General features: G+C 36.1%; 1 protein-coding gene across 1 annotated transcript; it reads right to left on the reverse strand.

Annotated features, from left to right (window-relative positions):
• Positions 1–13,205: 13,205 nt before the first annotated feature.
• Positions 13,206–18,256, reverse strand: LOC107932401 (ubiquitin receptor RAD23c). Its single transcript, XM_016864378.2, has 12 exons — positions 18,052–18,256; positions 16,976–17,137; positions 16,551–16,604; positions 15,745–15,815; positions 15,620–15,667; positions 15,286–15,463; positions 14,583–14,735; positions 14,430–14,498; positions 14,283–14,330; positions 14,053–14,162; positions 13,887–13,965; positions 13,206–13,619 (listed from the first exon to the last, which is right to left on the reverse strand). The coding sequence occupies exons 1-12, from the start codon at positions 18,115–18,117 to the stop codon at positions 13,503–13,505; spliced, it is 1,155 nt and encodes a 384-aa protein (XP_016719867.1). The 5' UTR covers positions 18,118–18,256; the 3' UTR covers positions 13,206–13,502.
• Between the last annotated feature and the right edge of the window lie 200 nt (positions 18,257–18,456).

The raw sequence follows: 18,456 nt of genomic DNA on the forward strand, positions 1-18,456 counted from the left end.
ACTTATCTAAAGTGTAGTTAAATGGTAAGTTAAATTCTGTGTTATATGAACTTACTAAGCTTAAATGCTTACCCTGTGTTATTTTTCGTGTTTTGTAATGAATCAGAAGCTTATTCAAATTGGAAGTTGTCGGAGATCTCATCACATTATCTATTGGCTATCTTGGTACTTTTGGCTAAATATTTGGTTTAATAGCATGTATAGTTCTTTTTGGCTAATAGTAGTCTATATGTTTTGTCATTATTTTAGCCATTTGATTTGGCTTGTATTTGGTATATTTTGTTATGTATATATGTGTAAATGGCCTTGTTATATGTTATGTATGGACGCCCTATGAATGCCTTGGTTGTGAATTGGTATTTTGGGTACCAAATAGTTGAGATTGATAAGTAGCATACATGTTAAGTTTTAGGCACAATGATGTAAATATGTGTTTGACCAATTAGGTAATTTTGGAGACATTGTCGGCATGTATTTAAATGGCCAATTGAGGTGCATATGTGTATCATGATTGTATGGGATGTTAGAACATGTTACAAGATTGATGTAAGTTGGTTTTGAATGCCTAATTATGTCATGGTCATATGAAAATTGTTGTGTTTAGGTTGGTACCAATTTGGGAGAGAAATATGGCTTAGAAAATGGCCTATTTTTGTCTACATAGGCAGAGACACGGGTGTACCGTGTCTGACACACGGCCATGTGTCCCCTGTAAATTCTAATGGAAGCAAGTCAGTAGCTTCACACGGCCTAGCACACGGGTGTGTGGCTTTTCCATATGGCACAAGTCAGTATACCCTCCAGTTTTTACACGGCCTAGTACACGGCCTGGCACACGGGCATGTGGTTTGGTTGTGTAACCCAAGTCAGTGAGTTATACGGGCTCAGAACTAGTTAGGACATGACCGTGTGTCCCTATTTCGAATGTCCACACGGCCTAAGACACAGGTGTGTCTCTTGGTCGTGTGAGAAACACGGTCTGGCCACACGGGCGTGTGTCCCCTCCACTTTTGAAAAATTTCCATGTTTTTTGAAAAAAATTTGAGTACTCGGTTTAGTGCCAACTTATTTCTAATGTCTATTTTGGGCCTCTAGGGCTCGTATTAGGGACTGTATGTTTGCTTGTGATTGGTTTTTTATTTGAATGTGACATGAACATGAATTGTATGTTTGTTCATTTGTAAGTTGAGTAATGCTCCATAACCTTGTTACGGCGTCGGATATGGGTTAAGGGTGTTACATGAGCCTTAGCTCGCGCTAATTGTTTTAGAGGGAGGATCATGTAAAGTAAATATACTATTGAAAGAACATCTTTTCATTAAAGTATCAAGATTTATGCATAATATTTTTTAAGATGACGTGTATTCTATGTACAGGTTTACAGAATATTTTAAAACACTGAAGCCAGCTTCCCAGCTTCGCAACAAGAAAGATTGCCCTAAGTTGTGCCCTCTAGTCTCGCCAATTTGTACGCTCTGTTGCCTATATTTTGTACAACTTTGTACCATCCCTCCCATCTTGGGGCCATCTTTCCTTGTTGTAAAGCTGGAAAGCTGGCTTCAGTGTTTTTAAGCACAAGGTCACCAACTTGAAACTGTTTATTTTTTTACCTTGCAATTATAGTAGTGAGCTACTTGCTGGGCATGTGCTGCATTTCTAATTTCTAATTCTTCTCTAACCTCATTAATAAGATCAAGGTTGAGCTTCATAGATTCCTTGTAACAGCCCGATTTAGACCCTAATCAGAACGGTGGTTTCGGGACCACGAATCCGAGTCAAAAAAATATTTTTTAAATTATTTTTCGTGTTTTTTTTAATTTATATCTATGAAATTTTCGTGATTTAATTTCATCGTTTAGGTTTCCGATTAAATAAAAGGACTTAATCGCGTAAATAAAAAATTTGATAGTTTAAAGTATAAGGGCCAAAAAGTTAGTGGCTTTCTAAGTTGAGGCATTTAAGTTGCAAATAGCCCATAAATTATTAGGTGTACGATAATGGGTTTTTATTATAAGGTTTTCATATAAATTAGTTAAGGTGATTTTTGTAAACTAACATTATAAACAATTATAATATAACATATATATTATAAAACATAAAATAAAGTTTACATTTTTGTTATAATGGTTCTTCATTGCCGAAACTAAAAAAAAATAAAAAGGAAAGAAAGCAAGCTAGGGTTCGCCCAATAGTCAAGCTCAATCAAGTTTCGTTTTTGTTCGGTTTTTGATAATTTCTACGTTTTTGGGATCGTTGCTTCGAATACTACAAAACCCAAGCTTTAATTTTTGGTTTTGATGAATATTTTGAGTTGTGTCATTGTTGATAGTTTGTGATTTTTGTTGTTTGATGATGAAAAATGAAATATATGTTTTAGATTAACATATTTTGTATTAGAGTTTTTGATGATTTTAAGTAATTAGGACTTAATTGCAAAAATAATAATTTAAGGGGCTAAAATGTGAAATTGATAAAATATATGGACTTGTATAGGAATGGGTACCATTCAGCCTAACATGGGTATTTGGAAATTTTGTGTATTTTATGTTTTGTGTAATAGGGACTAAATTGTAAAAATTGTAAATGTCAGGGGTAAAATGGTAATTTGTCTATTTATGTGTTATTGGACTAAATTTAATGAAAATATGATTGAATGAGCTTAATTTGAATATGTTTAGATCAAGAACCAAAGAAATCGGATTTGGATCGGGAAAAAACAAAAGTTGTCAACTAGCTGCCTGGTTCCATTTTGTATCATCCGAGGTAAGTTTATAAGAAAATAGACGTGTTTATTGATAATTTAATGCTATATTTACATGCTGTTATGAAATGTTAAGATTAAATTATGCTATGTCCGAATGTGTTTGAATATGGTTACTATACTTCCGAGTTCGATTCGACCGATATACGACATCCGAAAGCCCTGTATGAACCTTAGGAATAGCTAGGATACATATGTCATGACATAGGATTCCGATATATGTGTGCAAGTAAGTCCATGGCATCGATTTGTGATTCTGATAAGTGTTTACGAGTAAGACCCTGTCTGGGACAGTGGCATCGATATGTGGCTACATGTAAGACCATGTCCGGGACATTGGCATTGTACGATTTATGTGATTATCCGAGTGTCCTATCCAATTCTGAATGGTTCATCAGGCAAAGGTAAATCGCGTATGGATTGTATAATACGAGCTACTAATTAGGTATGAGTTAACTTGATAATTACTTAAGATAAGGTAAGAAAGTACTATGTATATGTATCGTAAATCATGTACAGTACAAATGAAGAATCCATGTGTATTTGATATGTGTATTCGTCTTGTGAATGAATAATTTGTGTAATATTGAAATGATACTTAGTATGTGTATATATATAATTTGAGTATTCGGCTACCTAGATATTAGCTATACATGAGATGTCATTTGATGATTCTTATGTTGTATAAATGAGTAAATGGATCTGTAGTTTATTATGACTATTTAGTTGGAAGTTGATTTATAAGTGTTAAATGGTCATATGCGCATTCGGCTTAGGTAGATTATAGTCTATGAAAAATACATCATATATAGAATTTATAAGTTTGAGGTCAAGCATAAAAATGTTAATGTTTTTTGTTCGGTTAACATGAGTCAATTATGATAATGATTTGTTTATTTGCTTATGACTTACTAAACTTTGATAGCTTACCTTGTGTGCTATGTTTACTCTATTTTATAGATTTTGAAGTCTAGCTACAAGCTCGGGAACTGTCAGCCAAGCTCATCACACTATCTACAGCTTCGGTATTTAGATAATCAAACTCGTATTATGGCATGTATAGACTGGAACATACTTTTGAGATATTGATTTTGGTTATGTATTTAAGCAATGCGAAAATGGCTTGCTATTTATGTTTAGATTTGGTTTTATGTGTGCTTGGTTACAAAGTTTAGAAAGCTTGATGTTGATAATTCGGTTATGCTTTACTGTGCTTGAAATTCATTAGTTTAAAATGCCTAGTATTATGCATGAATGACTTGTGGTAAAATTTTATGCATTGGAAATGCCTTAACTTCATGTTCGAAATTTTAGTCATTTTGCTTATGGATTATGCATATCTATTTATTAAGCTATGTACTAAGATGTACAGTAAATGTGGTAGTTAATATATGCTAGAATTGGTAAATGATTTTAATTATACTTGAGTATAATATAGTTAAGGTTATGCATGAGTATAAATGCTTATAAGTTCGGTAGTTAATTATTATTATCATTTCATATATGCTGGAATTTAATTGATGAATCAGCTATTGCTTATATATATATCTAGATATTTGACATATCAGCTATGGTATTAATATACGTACACGATGATAGGTAATTTAGTTGATTTGGCTATGGTATTTATGTATGTGTAAGAGTATTTTCAGCTTGTTAGATATATGTATGGCGTATGGCAAATTACACAAATTTGATGTATTGAAAATACCTTTTATGACCAAATAGGTAATTAAATTGTTGGTTGTGTATATGTATTTCTATTCATGGTAAATTGGCATGTGAAATGGGTGTACCTTTAGTTGTTATATGTGCTTAAGGTGATGAGATAAAATAACTAGGTATATGGTTTGGTTTGGTTATTGAGCATACGGGTTAGATACTTTGAAATTTCTTTGATGTTCGAAATGATTAAACAAAAAATTATAGTGGATTACTTATGAATTATTAAAGTACATGAATATATTAGTCTAGTGGGTAATGTTTTAATACGTTTCATGAATGTATGTTTTATAAGCTATACAATAAGTATTATTTGATCTTATATATCGAATGTACGTAAGTATTTTTTTAAAATTGTGCATTGGCCAATTAATTAATGAAAAATACGTGATATTGAAGGCTGTAAGATAGATGCTTGGTATCATATATGAAATGAGATATGTTTTGTTTTAATTTTGTATGTACTTCAAATTTTATTATATATGACTTTGAGTTTTCATTGATTTTGTATTATGATTTAAACTTTGTGTTAAATGATTAAATGAAATTATGTTTTGGTTATGTGAATATAACATACGTGTATATGTGAACGTCCTAAATTTTGTGTCTCATCCAGTAATACTTGTAACCCCATTTCGGCGACGGATACGAGTTAGGGGTGTTACAATCCTGGTTGGCATTTTCGTTGAAGTATGTTTTTCTATGTGAGTGCATGCCAATCTCAGCGGGAATCACTACTTCTGCGCTGTAAACTATGAAAAATGTTGTCTCTCTCGTTGCAGTGTGAGGGGATGTTCGTAATGCCCAATAAATTCTAGATAGTTCCTCTAACCAAGCACCTTTAGCCTCTCCCACTTTCTTCTTTAAAGCTATCAAAATCTTCTTATTCATAGTCTCAACTTGCCTATTGGTTTGGGGTGTTTTCACAGAGCTTTGAGTTAAGGAGAAACGAAGATTAGCACAAAATTTCTTAAATTTCCCTTGGAATTATTTACCATTTTCCATGATTATCAGACGTAGTACACCAAACCTACACACAATCGACTCCCAAAGGAAATATTCCATTTGCCTGTCACTAATGGTTGCCATAGCCTCAACTTCAATCCATTTGGTAAAGTAGTCCACCACGACCATTATGAATTTCTTTTGTGATGTGGCTATGGGGAATGGGTCGAGGATTTTGACTCCTTAAGTTGCATGTACGAACTAACTCATGTGCGTCTTTTTGAACTATGGGCCAGTAATATCACTACTTAAAGATTTTTTGGGCGAGCAATCTTCTACCCAAGTGTTCTCCACAAATGTCTTCATGAATCTCTCGCATCACATACTCAGCCTCTGACGGCGTCAGACATCGCAGCAGTGGTTGTAAGAATCCTTTGTTATATAGTACACCCTCTAAAAGGGTATACCTGGCAATTTTGCGTTGTAATTTTTTGAGCTCTAATAGAATTTTTCCCCTTTGCTCGATGACAATGGAAGATGCTAGCTTGGACAGAGCATCTGCTCGTGTGCTATCGCTTATTGGGACTTGTTTTACTTATATCTTATCAAACTCTACTAGCAACTGGGTTGCAATTGAATGGTACTTCTTCAACCCTGACTCTTTAACCTCATACTTGTTGTTCAACTATTTGGCGGCAAACTGTGTAACGCCCCTAACTTATTTTCGTCGTCAGAATAGGGTTTCGGAGTATTACCAAAACTTTTAGAAACATTTACAGATAAATCATGCAAGTTACTATTCAAAATTTGAAATCATTCGTAACGTCCCTTAAACGGACCCTCGAGGTCCAATACGAGCATTAGAATCGAGTCAGGACTTAATCGGAACCTCTAAGAATTTTTTGCGAAATTTCAAAAAAATTTTGAGGTGCAGGGCTTACACGCCCATGTGACCCTAGGACACATCCGTGTTGAATGTAACTCTCTGACTAACTGGGAATCTGTATGAATAACAAGTTTCTCGCTCCAAGTTGGCGAGCTAATTGCAACCCTGATACCAACGCCTCGTACTTTGCGGCATTATTAGATGTCTAAAATAAAATATAGAGTCCATATTGCCACACGTTTCCTTTGGGATCCGCCAATTGTATTCCTGCTCCTGATCCAGTCTTTGCCATAGATCCATTAGCATAAACCAACCAATCTTTTGATTTGTTGGTGGTCATAGTTTCTTTTTGTGGCGGACTAATTACTATGTAGCATGCAACAAATAGAAAAAAAAATAGTACAAATTAGAAATTTTTCACAAGTTATTATAGAGGTAACGTAAAGGACCAAAGACAACCATTGAAACTTGTAACAGATTACAGTTTAAATATATTCTTTTTTTCTATTTTGTAATATAGAGTTTATCATTTATGAACCGGGTTACCTGAGGAGTTGGTGGGTGCCTCAAATGAATATTCAACCATGAAGTCAGCCAAAACTTTCCCTTTTATTGCAATTTGTAGTGCAAAATCTATACCAAACTCGACGAGCTCTATACTCATTTTGGTCACTCTTCCGGAGGTGTCAGGTTTAGACAAAATTTCTTTGATGGGCTGATTCATCACGACTACCACAATGGGCTTGGAAGTATGGTCACAGCTTGCAAGCTGCAATAATTAAAGTGAAAATGAGTTTTTCAGCTTTCGCGTACTTGAGTTCATTATTTTGCAGCACCTTATTGATATAGTATATGAGGGATTGTCAAACTCCTTCTACCCTGAACAAGACAGCTACCACAGTTTCCTCAGATGTGGCAATATATAAATACAGGGTCTCTCCTTCACAAGGTGGCATTAATAACTGAGGGGATGTGAGGTACTCTTTGAGCTTCTCAAAAGCTATTTGGCATTCTTCTATCCAGGAAAAAGAGGTGCAAAGGGCCTTGAAGAAAGGAAGACATTTGTCAGCCATTCGTGAACAAATCTGTTGAACGCGACTACCCTTCTAGTCAACCGTTGGATATCCTTTATTGCCTTTCGATGGGGCATTTCCAGGATGGCTTAAATCTTCTCAGGGTTTGCTTTGATTCCTCTTTCCGATATCACAAAGCCCAAAAATTTGCCAGCTCTAACCCCAAAGGCACACTTATCCGGGTTTAACCTCATCTGGTGGGCTTGCAATACTGTAAATGCCTTTGATAGGTTATCAACATGCTCGACGAGAGTGGAACCCTTCACTAACATTTCATCGATATAAACCTCGACACTTCACCCGATCTGTTCTCTAAAAATTTGGTTCACCAGCCTCTAGTAAGTTGCACCTGCATTTTTAAACCAAAAGGCATCACACGATAGCAAAATAAACCTTATTCTACAACAAAAGCTATTTTTCTCTTGATCTTTAAGAGCCATGAAGATCTGATTATATATAAAGAAAATATCCATAAAGCACATGAATTTGTTACCGGAGGACATGTTAACAAGTTTGTCAATCGAAGAAAGAGGCAAGCTATCCTTGGGCCAAACCTTGTTGAAATTGGTAAAATCTATACACATTCTCCATTTACCACTCACCTTCTTCACCATTACAACATTCGAGATCCAATTCGGGTACTCGACCTCCCTGATGAACCCTGTAGCCAATAATTTTGCAACCTCTTACCTTACAACCTCTACAAGCTACGACGCCAACCATCTCCTCTTTTGCTTCACAGGTCTGGCTTCAGATAGAATATTCAACCTGTGAACAATTACCTGAGGGTCCAGCCCTGGCATATCTGCAGCAGACCAAGAAAAAATATCATCATTAGCTCTCAAGCAATGAATCAAATTTTCTTTTTCCTCACTTGTCAGCGTAGACGGAATTCTCACCACCTTATTTGTACTCCCACTAAAAAGTTGCAAAGTTTCCACAGCCTCGATTGTTTCTGGCTTTTTAGCTCGCTCATCGCATCTGTTATCCAAGCTATCCAAATCTAACAACTGCCCATCCAGTTTCGGTTGTTGCGAACTCTGCTCTCGTTGTTCCTGATCATGAGCTTATTGTACCAACAACATGTGCCACTGCCTAGTTGCTCTTTGATCCAATTGCATGGGAAACTTTATTTTCAAGCAAAAAGTGACCACTATCATCCTTGCCATCATCATGATCAAATGTCCAAAAATTGCATTATAAACCATAGGATAGTGTAAACTGAAAAATATATAGGATTTTTCCTATATAATTTGTCACCTTTTTACTTAAATTTGTTGTTGAAACCAAGTAATTATTTAATAAGTTAATGAAATATATGAAAATATGAAATTGGGACATAAAAATTATTAAAATGTGATTTTAGGCTTTATTATATAATTTTCATGTAGAAAATGGCTTCTTTTATATTAATTTGAGCATATTATATTTTCAAGCTATAAACTGGACCATGCATGATTAAATTAAATAATAAAATATAGTTATATTAAATAATTTATTTTAATATATTTTATTAATAAATTGGGTTTTAATTAATTAATTAAATTGATTAATTAAAGTGGTTAAATTATATTCTTTGGTCCTCTAAATTATCTACTATTTTTGGACAAGTCTGAGAGCTTTATGTTGATTACAAAACCATCCAAATGGAAGACCAAGTCAACCAAAAATTCGGCTGCATATGGATGTTCATAAATCAAATTTTGGTTTAACTACACAAGGTCCTTGAAGAGTTGAAGAAATCAAAGATTTACCCAGAGATTTGCAATTGACCGAGTCCGATCCTGATGATGTTGTGGCACTTAAATCAAGCAAAAATCAGCCACACTCCCAAAAATAATGGCCGGCCACTCTTGGATGAAGTTTCAAATGATGGACAATCCTATTTTTAGCAAACTAGCTCCCTTAAATAAGACCCCGTTTCTCATTTATCCATCATCCCTCATTCATTCATCATTTTCTCCTCTCTTAACTCTCTTAGCTTTCTTTTCCCCTTACGCATATCATCATCTTTGCATAAGGATTTTTATCAAATTAGCCTTTTAAAGAGCCATTGGTTGGCCACCTCGGAGAGCCATCAGCAAAAGATCAAAGCGAAGGAACGAAGGAGCCCTAGTCAGTCAGAGTCTTGGGTGACAACCACTTTCATTTGGGTTTAATCTTTCTTTTCTTTAAATTAATTAAAAAATGTTTGCTATGTGTTTACTGTTCTTGTTTACAATAATGATAGCTTAATTTTATTTAAGTTAGGATGATTGCTTTGATTAAATAATAATTATTTGATTCATGCTTATAATGTTTGTGCCTCAATCAATCATGTTTTCAATTAAATTCAAGTTTGTATTTCATTCATACGTGATTGAAATGCACCTGAATTAGCTGAGCGATCTTAACCAGACGATAGCTAATGGACACATAATTGAAATGTGCATGCTCAATTTAGATCCTAACCCGATTAAATAGCAGGTTACATAACAACCCTAACTAGGCTCTGTTGTCTGCATAGTTTTTAGATTTGTGTGATTAAAATGTTTCAAACCTAACACGTCCCTATTACCTCGCACGAATACTAAGAAACCCTTAGTAAATAAGGATCAGTAAAATGTGTATTTACTAAGAAAAGGATTCCGAAAGGACCTAATGTGGTTTCCAAACTCATGAAAGATCGAGTTGCCATGGAATGTTTTTCCAAATATTGATAAGCATGTTGATAATAATTTGAGTTTAATTAAAGTAATTGTCCTAGCTTATTTATGTTATAATTGTTGCTTATTGTGTTAATTCTGCTAAAATCTATTTCATTCATATAGCTGCATGTTAGAATAAATCACATTAGGGATCATTGCATCTAGATTAATTTTACAAAATTTTAATCAATACTTCCAAATCAAATTGTGTTTCTATTTACCAAGTTCTTAATAATATTTTTATAATTGAGTGACTTAGCACGAATACAATCCCTGTGGAGACGATGACTCGATACTTACTTATTACTTAATAACGAATGTGTACACTTGCACAAACCCAAGCGTTACAGATGGTCCACCACGAAAAACTTGACATACTCCATGGTGGTATGCTTGCCATCTTCCAAAGTCACTAGCGAGGTAATAAAGTCTTTTACTTCGATGAGGTGGTTCATAAAACTGTACAGCAGGCTCACCTTCTTTAGTGTTTTCTTCTTTAACCTTATTTTCTGAAAAGTATCTTAAGTTAGAACTTCAACGATGCTCCGACTATCCACAAGAATCCTTTTCACCTCAAAACCGAAAATGGTTGTTGTCACTACCATAGGATGATTGCCATCTTCATCACACACTAACTCTTCATCCTTATAACTGAAGTCCACTTTCTATCTCTCCTGTTGGCACGGCCTCTTGGGTGAACCGATAGGCATGACGCCGTTAAGGCGTGCCTTCCCCTTAGTGCTAGAGGTTGCTCGCTCTTCATCTGTTCCAACTATCATATGGATGTTACTCGTAACATTTTGTTTACCTTTAGGATCGTCCTGTGAACTTTGACCTTGCTGGGAAACACCCTGATCAATAAACTCAACAAGCTCACCGTTTCTCACTGCTTCATCAATGGCATCCTTCAGGGTGAAACAATCTTCAGTCTTGTGTCCAACATCATTGTGGAAGACACATATGTCTCTCGAGTTGGATCTCCTCGTGCTGTGCCTCATTGGAGATGGCTTAAGTAGAATCCCAAGGCTTTTTATCTAGTTCAAAATGTAAGTGTGAGTAGCGTTCAAAGGAGTATAAACTTCGAACCTGCCATAGGGGATATATCTTCTGGTATGCTCTGACTGAGATCTCCAGGGAGCCCTGAGAGAATCACCATGCATCTGACTTCTCTGCTGTCTATCACCTCTCGCTTGCAATGATTGGTTAGGAGGACCCTGCCTGTTGTAAGCTCCCTCTCGGTTTCTAAATTGCTTGTATTCCCTTTAAAAAGTGCTACGTGATGCCCTCTTCAATTATTTTGCCTTTGCGAACTTATGGGCCCACTCGTAGAGATTAGCCAAACTTTTCCGTATGTTATCAGTAAAGGAATATTATATGTGGTAACTTCGTACCCCAATTATGAAGGCATTAATATCCCACTGCTCCTCCAAAGTCTTCGTGTTCATTATCACTACATGGAACCACTTAACATAAGCCTAGAGAGACTTACTCTCCCTTTGTTTCACCGACATTAGTCCCATAGGTGTGCTCATGATCGTTCTATAAGCTTTGAACCTTCCTAAAAACATCCAGCCCAACTAAGAGAAGCTTCGAATTGAGCCCTAGAGAAGGGAAAAATACCAATCCTTCGCACTTCCCTTAAGCTTCATAGAAAAGGCTTTACATTTTGCTAAATCTGATGCTATCAATATGTTCATGTGGTTATTGTATTGCATCAAATGGGCTCACGGATCCCTTTTCCCCTCAAACATGTCCTTTGGGACTTTGAAATCACACGGCAAGTTCACCGTTGCCATCTTGGGAGCCAATGGATTGTTAGAACAGAATAGACAATCCGTGTCCTAAGACTCGGGGTGCAACACTCGTACATCTCACCACAACTTGTCCATCTCGCTTTACTATTCCTTGCATGCATGCCCGGAGCCTCATCTTGCACATTCACGTTGTCATAAAAGTTGGAAGTGTTAAACATTACATTCCTTCTCAACTCCTCATTTTGTTTCAATAATTCCTATTGAAAAAGCTGTTGTTTTTCAAACCGTGCCTCCTATACAGCCATTTGCTCCCAACATCATTTGCTCCTGAGAGCAAAAAATTACTACGGGGGTTTCTCTTGGTTAGGGGAAGGTGACAACCCTTGACCAATGGATACGTTCAGGTCTAAAGGACCAGAACTCCCTGACGAGTCGCGTTACCAAAGTTTTTCGGTCTATCGTGAACCACCAAGCAAACAAGTCTGCCTCGTTGGGTTGACTGCTTGAACTTGATGCTCTAGCCTGTTTGGACAAAAGATGGAAGGGAAAGTTCTTATTTGGGTGACCCATTTTCTGCTCTAAAATTGAAAAAACTGGAAAACTGAAAAATCTGATGATCAAAAGTTTGTCCACGCTTATCAGACTAATTATTGAGTAATGTTCTGTGTCTCATTAAAGGAAACATTCAAGTATTTATATATATTATCAGTGTTCATGCCTTAACCACACTATTTATAGGACTGACACTTTGAACAGACCTTGGGCATGTTGAAAATGTATATCGTTCCAAGTCGATGACGGAGTTCACGGTCCCTTCCATTAGAACTCCTTGGGTGTATGCAAACTGAGACCACAAACTCCCTTCAATTCCAGTTAGCTAATATTATGAGCTCCCTCAACTATCTTCTTGCTTTACATCTTGTGTGCATCCATCTAATGGAATTTGGCTTGGTCACTGGTCAACGACTGAAGCATATCTAGGTCTCGAGTTAGTGACTATTACTGTCTGACAACTAGTAATCTATAGAGTTATCTTGAACTAAAAGAGGAACTAATCAAATATATATAATTAAGACTTGAATAATTTGAATCAAATTTCGATAGAACCCTAAATAATCCAAATGCAAAAATAACCCAATCCAAACCAAACCATTTTGCCACATCTTACGCTAGTGTACATAGCCAACATGTTTTGCAAAAAGCAAAATTTTTACATGTTTTGCGACAAAAAATTTCACTGCGTATTATTCATACCGTTTCCACGGTTCTAAAGTTTCCATCCCCAACTCTCAGCATTCTGACGGGCGACCAAATTCATGCACAAGGTATTTTAGGGAAGAGTATAGATCGAAAAACTTGAAAGTTGGGTGGAGCTCCTTGTGACAAGTGCTTATAATAACATAAAATGTGAAGTACAATACACACAAGCTTAGAAAGAAACTTGTATATAACATTATAAATAATGGGTCCTTCGGAAATAAAAAGAAAAAAGAAAAAAAAATGAAGTTAACATCTTCACATCCCTCGTCTCTACACCAAACACTTACATCACTTGATTAAGAATAAATTCGGTAGAGTTTTGGGGGGAGAGGGGGGGGGGCAAGAATGACAATGGACCCAAAGAACGACAGAGAAAATGATATTGTACTTCCCCAAGCCATTTCTTTTACCAACTCAATCCTGAAAATCATGCATATGATCTAAAAGGTAGTTGGCTGCAAGTTCCTCATTCTTGTTGCACGCAAAGAACACTTGGAGCACAGTTGCACGGTCAAACCCCATTGCTTCAAGCTGCAAGAGATGGGGAATGAACAAGAGAATAAGGAGACTACAAAAGTATTTGTAGGCACAAGATCAATGCAACAAATTTGAGTTTATTAAACATCTAAAAGTAAAACCATTGCCTAAAAGAAAGATGTGATGCATATTTCATAACTCAGATAAAGGCCAAGGAAATGAAGGCATTTCCAGAGGCAGTGCGGGAGATAGCTAAATAATCCATGATTACAGAGAATAGTGAACACATCCAAGTCAGCCCTTATGTAAAAGATGACATACCCGTTCTATGGCTTCACGTTCCTCAGGTGTGACTTGCACAGCTTGTGGCATCGCCTCAGCTAATTGCCCCAAAATGTTTCTTTACAACAGGAGATGTCAAATAAACACTTGATATACATACACAGTATATAAGTTCAAGAAATGAGCAACTAAAAACAAGACTCACCCCTCTCCACCTTCGGCAGGTTCATTGATCAAGCGAAGAAAGTCACCCTGATGCTCTTGAATAAGTCTCATTAAATTAGGATTTTGTTTCCCCAACTCTTGTAGCATAGGCTGCCAAAATTTTAAAAAAGGGAGACATTGAGGAAAGGTGAAAGATAAAAAACAAAAAATGAAAAGACAATGAAAAACACACTAGGATTGAAGAGGGGAAACAAGGGACCAGAGAATAACCTGCAATATTTGTGGGTTGGCTTGCACCATTGCTCGCAAAGCTTGAAACTGAAAAGAGAATTGCAAACTGAGTGTAGTTCTAGGTAGGTATTTACATGACAGTCATGCTAACAAGCCCATATACAACCAAATGAGAAAGAGAGAGACCTGTGGACTGTTCCGTAAAAAATCAAGAGTGCCAGCCCCAGCACCACTTGCACCCATGTTGGGAAGGCCCTGTATCAATAAAAGGCCATCAAGTCACTGGTTAATTTGCCCATCATCAAATTTATCAAATGTCTACCGCATGACAATTTTTACCTGGGGAAACAGGTCTAATGGATTTGCATTTGGTCCACTTGTAGGAATAGCTGCCGTTTGCGCAGGCTGTTGAGGTTGTGCTGCAGGGTTAGTGGCTTGCCCAACTACAGGAGCACGGGCCACAGGTGGAGCTTCAGCTTGCTCGGGGATGCCCTAGCATTTGCAACAATAATTTATGACACGATGGCAAGAAGCAGCTTAGGAAACAAAATGCATGCTTGTTATATTTTTTTAAAAAAAAAAAAAAAGAAAGATAAGCGTGCAGTATACAATATCATTAAAACCCACCATAAAACAAATTAAAACACACCAGAAATCCAATATTCCTGTTCACTTTTTTTTTTTGGGGGGGGGTGTTAAGTCAAAAAAGTTATCATCAAAGGAAAATTCACAATTCCCGCACACTTATCCACCAAGTCAAAAAGGACCAGCAAAATGGAACAGAGGAGGCATATTTTGGGTGTGCAGAAATTCGATCATCATCGACCAATAAATCATGGCAAGGAGAAGGCCAAGTTTCAAATAGAATTACATCAAATTAAAAATGACAAAATGGCATAATCATCATTCCAAGAAAACCTCTCAGGATGAGCTCAGCTTATTAGGCTATCCCCACATCTACATTAAGGAGAACAACAAAACAACAGCAACTAGAAGCACGCAAGAAAGCACATATTCTTCAAGATACAAGGAAGGTACTTACAGAATACAAATATTCAACAGCTCTCTCTGGGTTATTATAAGCAGCACGAAGGGCACGGACAACAGTGTCCCTGTCCCAGGTCCCTCCACCCATATCAAGAATCTGTTGGATTGTTCCCTCTAAGTTACTCCCTGCAACCAGGTTAGATGCTGCTTGGCCATAAACATCAGAATCTGACCTGTTTCCAAAGACATTATTCAAGATATTACAGGTATGCAAAGGAAAACAAGGAAAAACTCAAGATCTCTCCTACTAGAAGCAATTCGATTAAATCAAAAGCTTCTATCCTTCAAATAAGAAGCATGAAATTTACTATCAAGAATAAGTTACTCACAAAGGAGTACTTGAAGCAACAGGAGCAGATTCAGTGGCAGCTGCAGCCCTGAAAAAAATTAATAAGCAATTAATCAATTGCAAAGGTACTGTATCTGACCAAAAGTGTAGAATAGCAGGACTTACATAGCTGACGTTGCAACAGGTGCAGTAGAAGCTGGTGCTGGAGCTGTTGGCAGATTACTTGCCTCAGGAGCCTACAAAGAATCCAAAATCACTACTCACTCCACAATAATCTTTGGATACAGGCTAAGTTTTCAGAAGCGACATATCCTAGAGATTGTATTGTGGGGGGAAAACAGATTTATATTCATACTCAAAAAGAAACTTGATCAAAATTCACATGATGATTTTGTGAGAGTTCATAGCTCAAGCTAAATTGTTCTAGATGGAGTCAATGAGGAGAGAATAGGATAAAGGCCATTTGTTTTCATGTTGATATGCTACCGGAAAAGAGAAAGGAAAACAATTGTGAAATTGAGAAACGTGGATAAAAGACTATGTAGCTAATCCATAAACATTTAAGGTGATCAAATTTGGTAATAACACCAACTCAGACTACAAATTATGCATTGTGTTTATGGTAGTGAAAGATTGAAAGCAGTTGGACAAAAAAAAAAACTCAAACCTGGGCCATATCTGAACAACCAAAATCTTAAAAGCATTCCATTTGCTACCTATATCTTATTTAATGATTTACTCCTATTCAATTATATTTGCTCAAGATGCTTAGCTATCACTTCAACTTCTAGTTCATAGCATTGAAGTAAACAACATCCACAAAAATGGCAAAAACAGAACCCTCAACACTTTTCACATCATATCAATAGCAAATGCCTTTAGAAATATAGCTAAAAAGGTACAGTAACAATCACTGCTTACGAGCAATTATGGATGCAAGTAGCAGTAAGAGGTGACAATTATAATCTTACTTTCTTTGTAGGAGCAGTTGAAGCAGTTGAACCCTCACCAGATGCACCCTTATTCTAGTTTATTTAAGCAAAAAGGACACTATTAGTATGAAAATGACAGTCATGAAAAACAAATTCAGATACAAATACAAGTAGGTAAGACGTCAAGAAGTAGCACAAAGAAAATTTTCTAGTTTAGCAACAAATTGATTTATAAGATGCACCTAAAGGAAAGCAACAACCAGATTTCAAAAGAAAAATATAATGATACAACACTCCATCATAAGTTATAACTAAGATAACTTTCAAGTTCAACAGCAGTGTGAAAAACAATAATGTCAGTTAGGCATTTATTAGGACAAAGTCAGCATACTTTGGTCAGAAAAGTTAGAACGAGTTAGATAAATTTTACAAACATAAAAATCAGAATATTGTAACCAATCTACCTTTGTCAACATGATCACAATAAAGCTATTTTCAGTGACACTGTTTTCAGCCAGTGTCGTGTCATCTTTAAGGACCTTTCCCTTATAGATAAGCATTTGTTGTGCAGCAGGATAAACATCTGCCCCTTGAACAGTTTCTATTTTCTTTTTTACATCCGCAACCTGAAAGAATTGGCAAGCATTAGCAGCAGAATTGTATAATACCAAGTGACAAAGTAATGTAAAAGGCAGAAGTAAGAAGGCAGAATGCATTTTATCTCAATACTTTCATATCGGTGCATGTGTGTGTGTGTTTAAACCTTAAAAAGCATAAAAAGTAGCAAAAAACAATAAACTAATAATAGCTTATTTATATAGTTAGAAAATCCACATCATTCAAAAAACACACCCCTTGATTAGATGTAACCATAGAATGCAGAACTTGATCCTTTGTTATAGAATATCTATTAAAAGGAGCCTCTGTACATTTAATCAAGTGTTCATAGCCACACTAATTAAAAAGAAGTGAAAGAGCATTGCAAAATATGAGACGCTTATGGCAATGTTCAAAGCTTGCGTGTACTCCAGTTCAAACCTAAATCTAGCAGACTAGCACACTACAACTGGCAATTACATGGCAATCTATGCATCAATATTCAATGATACAAGGTAATGAAATACTACTACAAAAATAAAGCCCACAAATCAAAGTATTATTCACTAATTTCAATGAATTAGTAAAAAGCATTACGTAGGAAGAAGAACTTATTTTCTAATTGTCACCGGAAGAAAATGGTACCGCTGTTCAAGCTACACGAGTATCAGTCCACTAAAACTTAATCGAAGTTGCTAGACTATTCAACAAGCTAAATCAACATATCCAATAAATTAGAGACTAAAATTGAAGAAATCATTCACGATCTCCGATTTTACATTTCAGGCATGGTAATTCAACAACGTGCATAATAAGTCCAATTAATACTGTCCTAAATGAACGCTAATAAATGTTCAAATATAGGGGAAAACGGAAAATCCTAGTCAGCAAAACGTAAAATCCCAGGAAAAAGGGAGGGGGAGAGAGAGAGAGAGAAGCGAACCGCATCTTCGGGTTTGACTTCGATATTGAAGTGAGTGCCTTTGAGAGTTTTGACAAAAACCTTCATCTCCTGCCAATTTCGATCTTTCACTCCGTTTGTCAAAATCCGCCGATCTTATTTATATATGGGAGAGGGAGAGAGATGTTGACAAGCAAGGAATATCTTGTAGTACTAGAAGAAACTTGCTTCTATTCCAACTCTAAAGCCGAGACGTGCGCTGCTTCTGTACTTTTCGATTAAGTGATGGATGCTGTAATCATTTGACACGTGTATTAGTTTTTATCAAACGGTAACAAACCTTCTTTCCTTCTTTTTTGTTATTTTTATTCTAATATTTTCTTATCCATTTGACTGGAAAAAAAAAACTCTTAATCTTTTATTTTAATATTTTCTCGTTCATATAAC

The sequence above is a fragment of the Gossypium hirsutum genome, chromosome A13, assembly GCF_007990345.1.
Source record: "Gossypium hirsutum isolate 1008001.06 chromosome A13, Gossypium_hirsutum_v2.1, whole genome shotgun sequence".
In the NCBI taxonomy this organism is placed as follows: domain Eukaryota; kingdom Viridiplantae; phylum Streptophyta; class Magnoliopsida; order Malvales; family Malvaceae; genus Gossypium; species Gossypium hirsutum.

What these genes read in the sequence shown, in the direction of transcription:
- LOC107932401 (XM_016864378.2), bottom strand. Translation starts at nt 18,117, where the DNA reads ATGAAGGTTTTTGTCAAAACTCTCAAAGGCACTCACTTCAATATCGAA. An exon ending in CAACTGCTCCTACAAAGAAA is followed by an intron (nt 15,816 to 16,550) that starts GTAAGATTATAA and finishes GATTCTTTGTAG; the next exon opens with GCTCCTGAGGCAAGTAATCT. An exon ending in CATTAGACCTGTTTCCCCAG is followed by an intron (nt 14,499 to 14,582) that starts GTAAAAATTGTC and finishes TTATTGATACAG; the next exon opens with GGCCTTCCCAACATGGGTGC.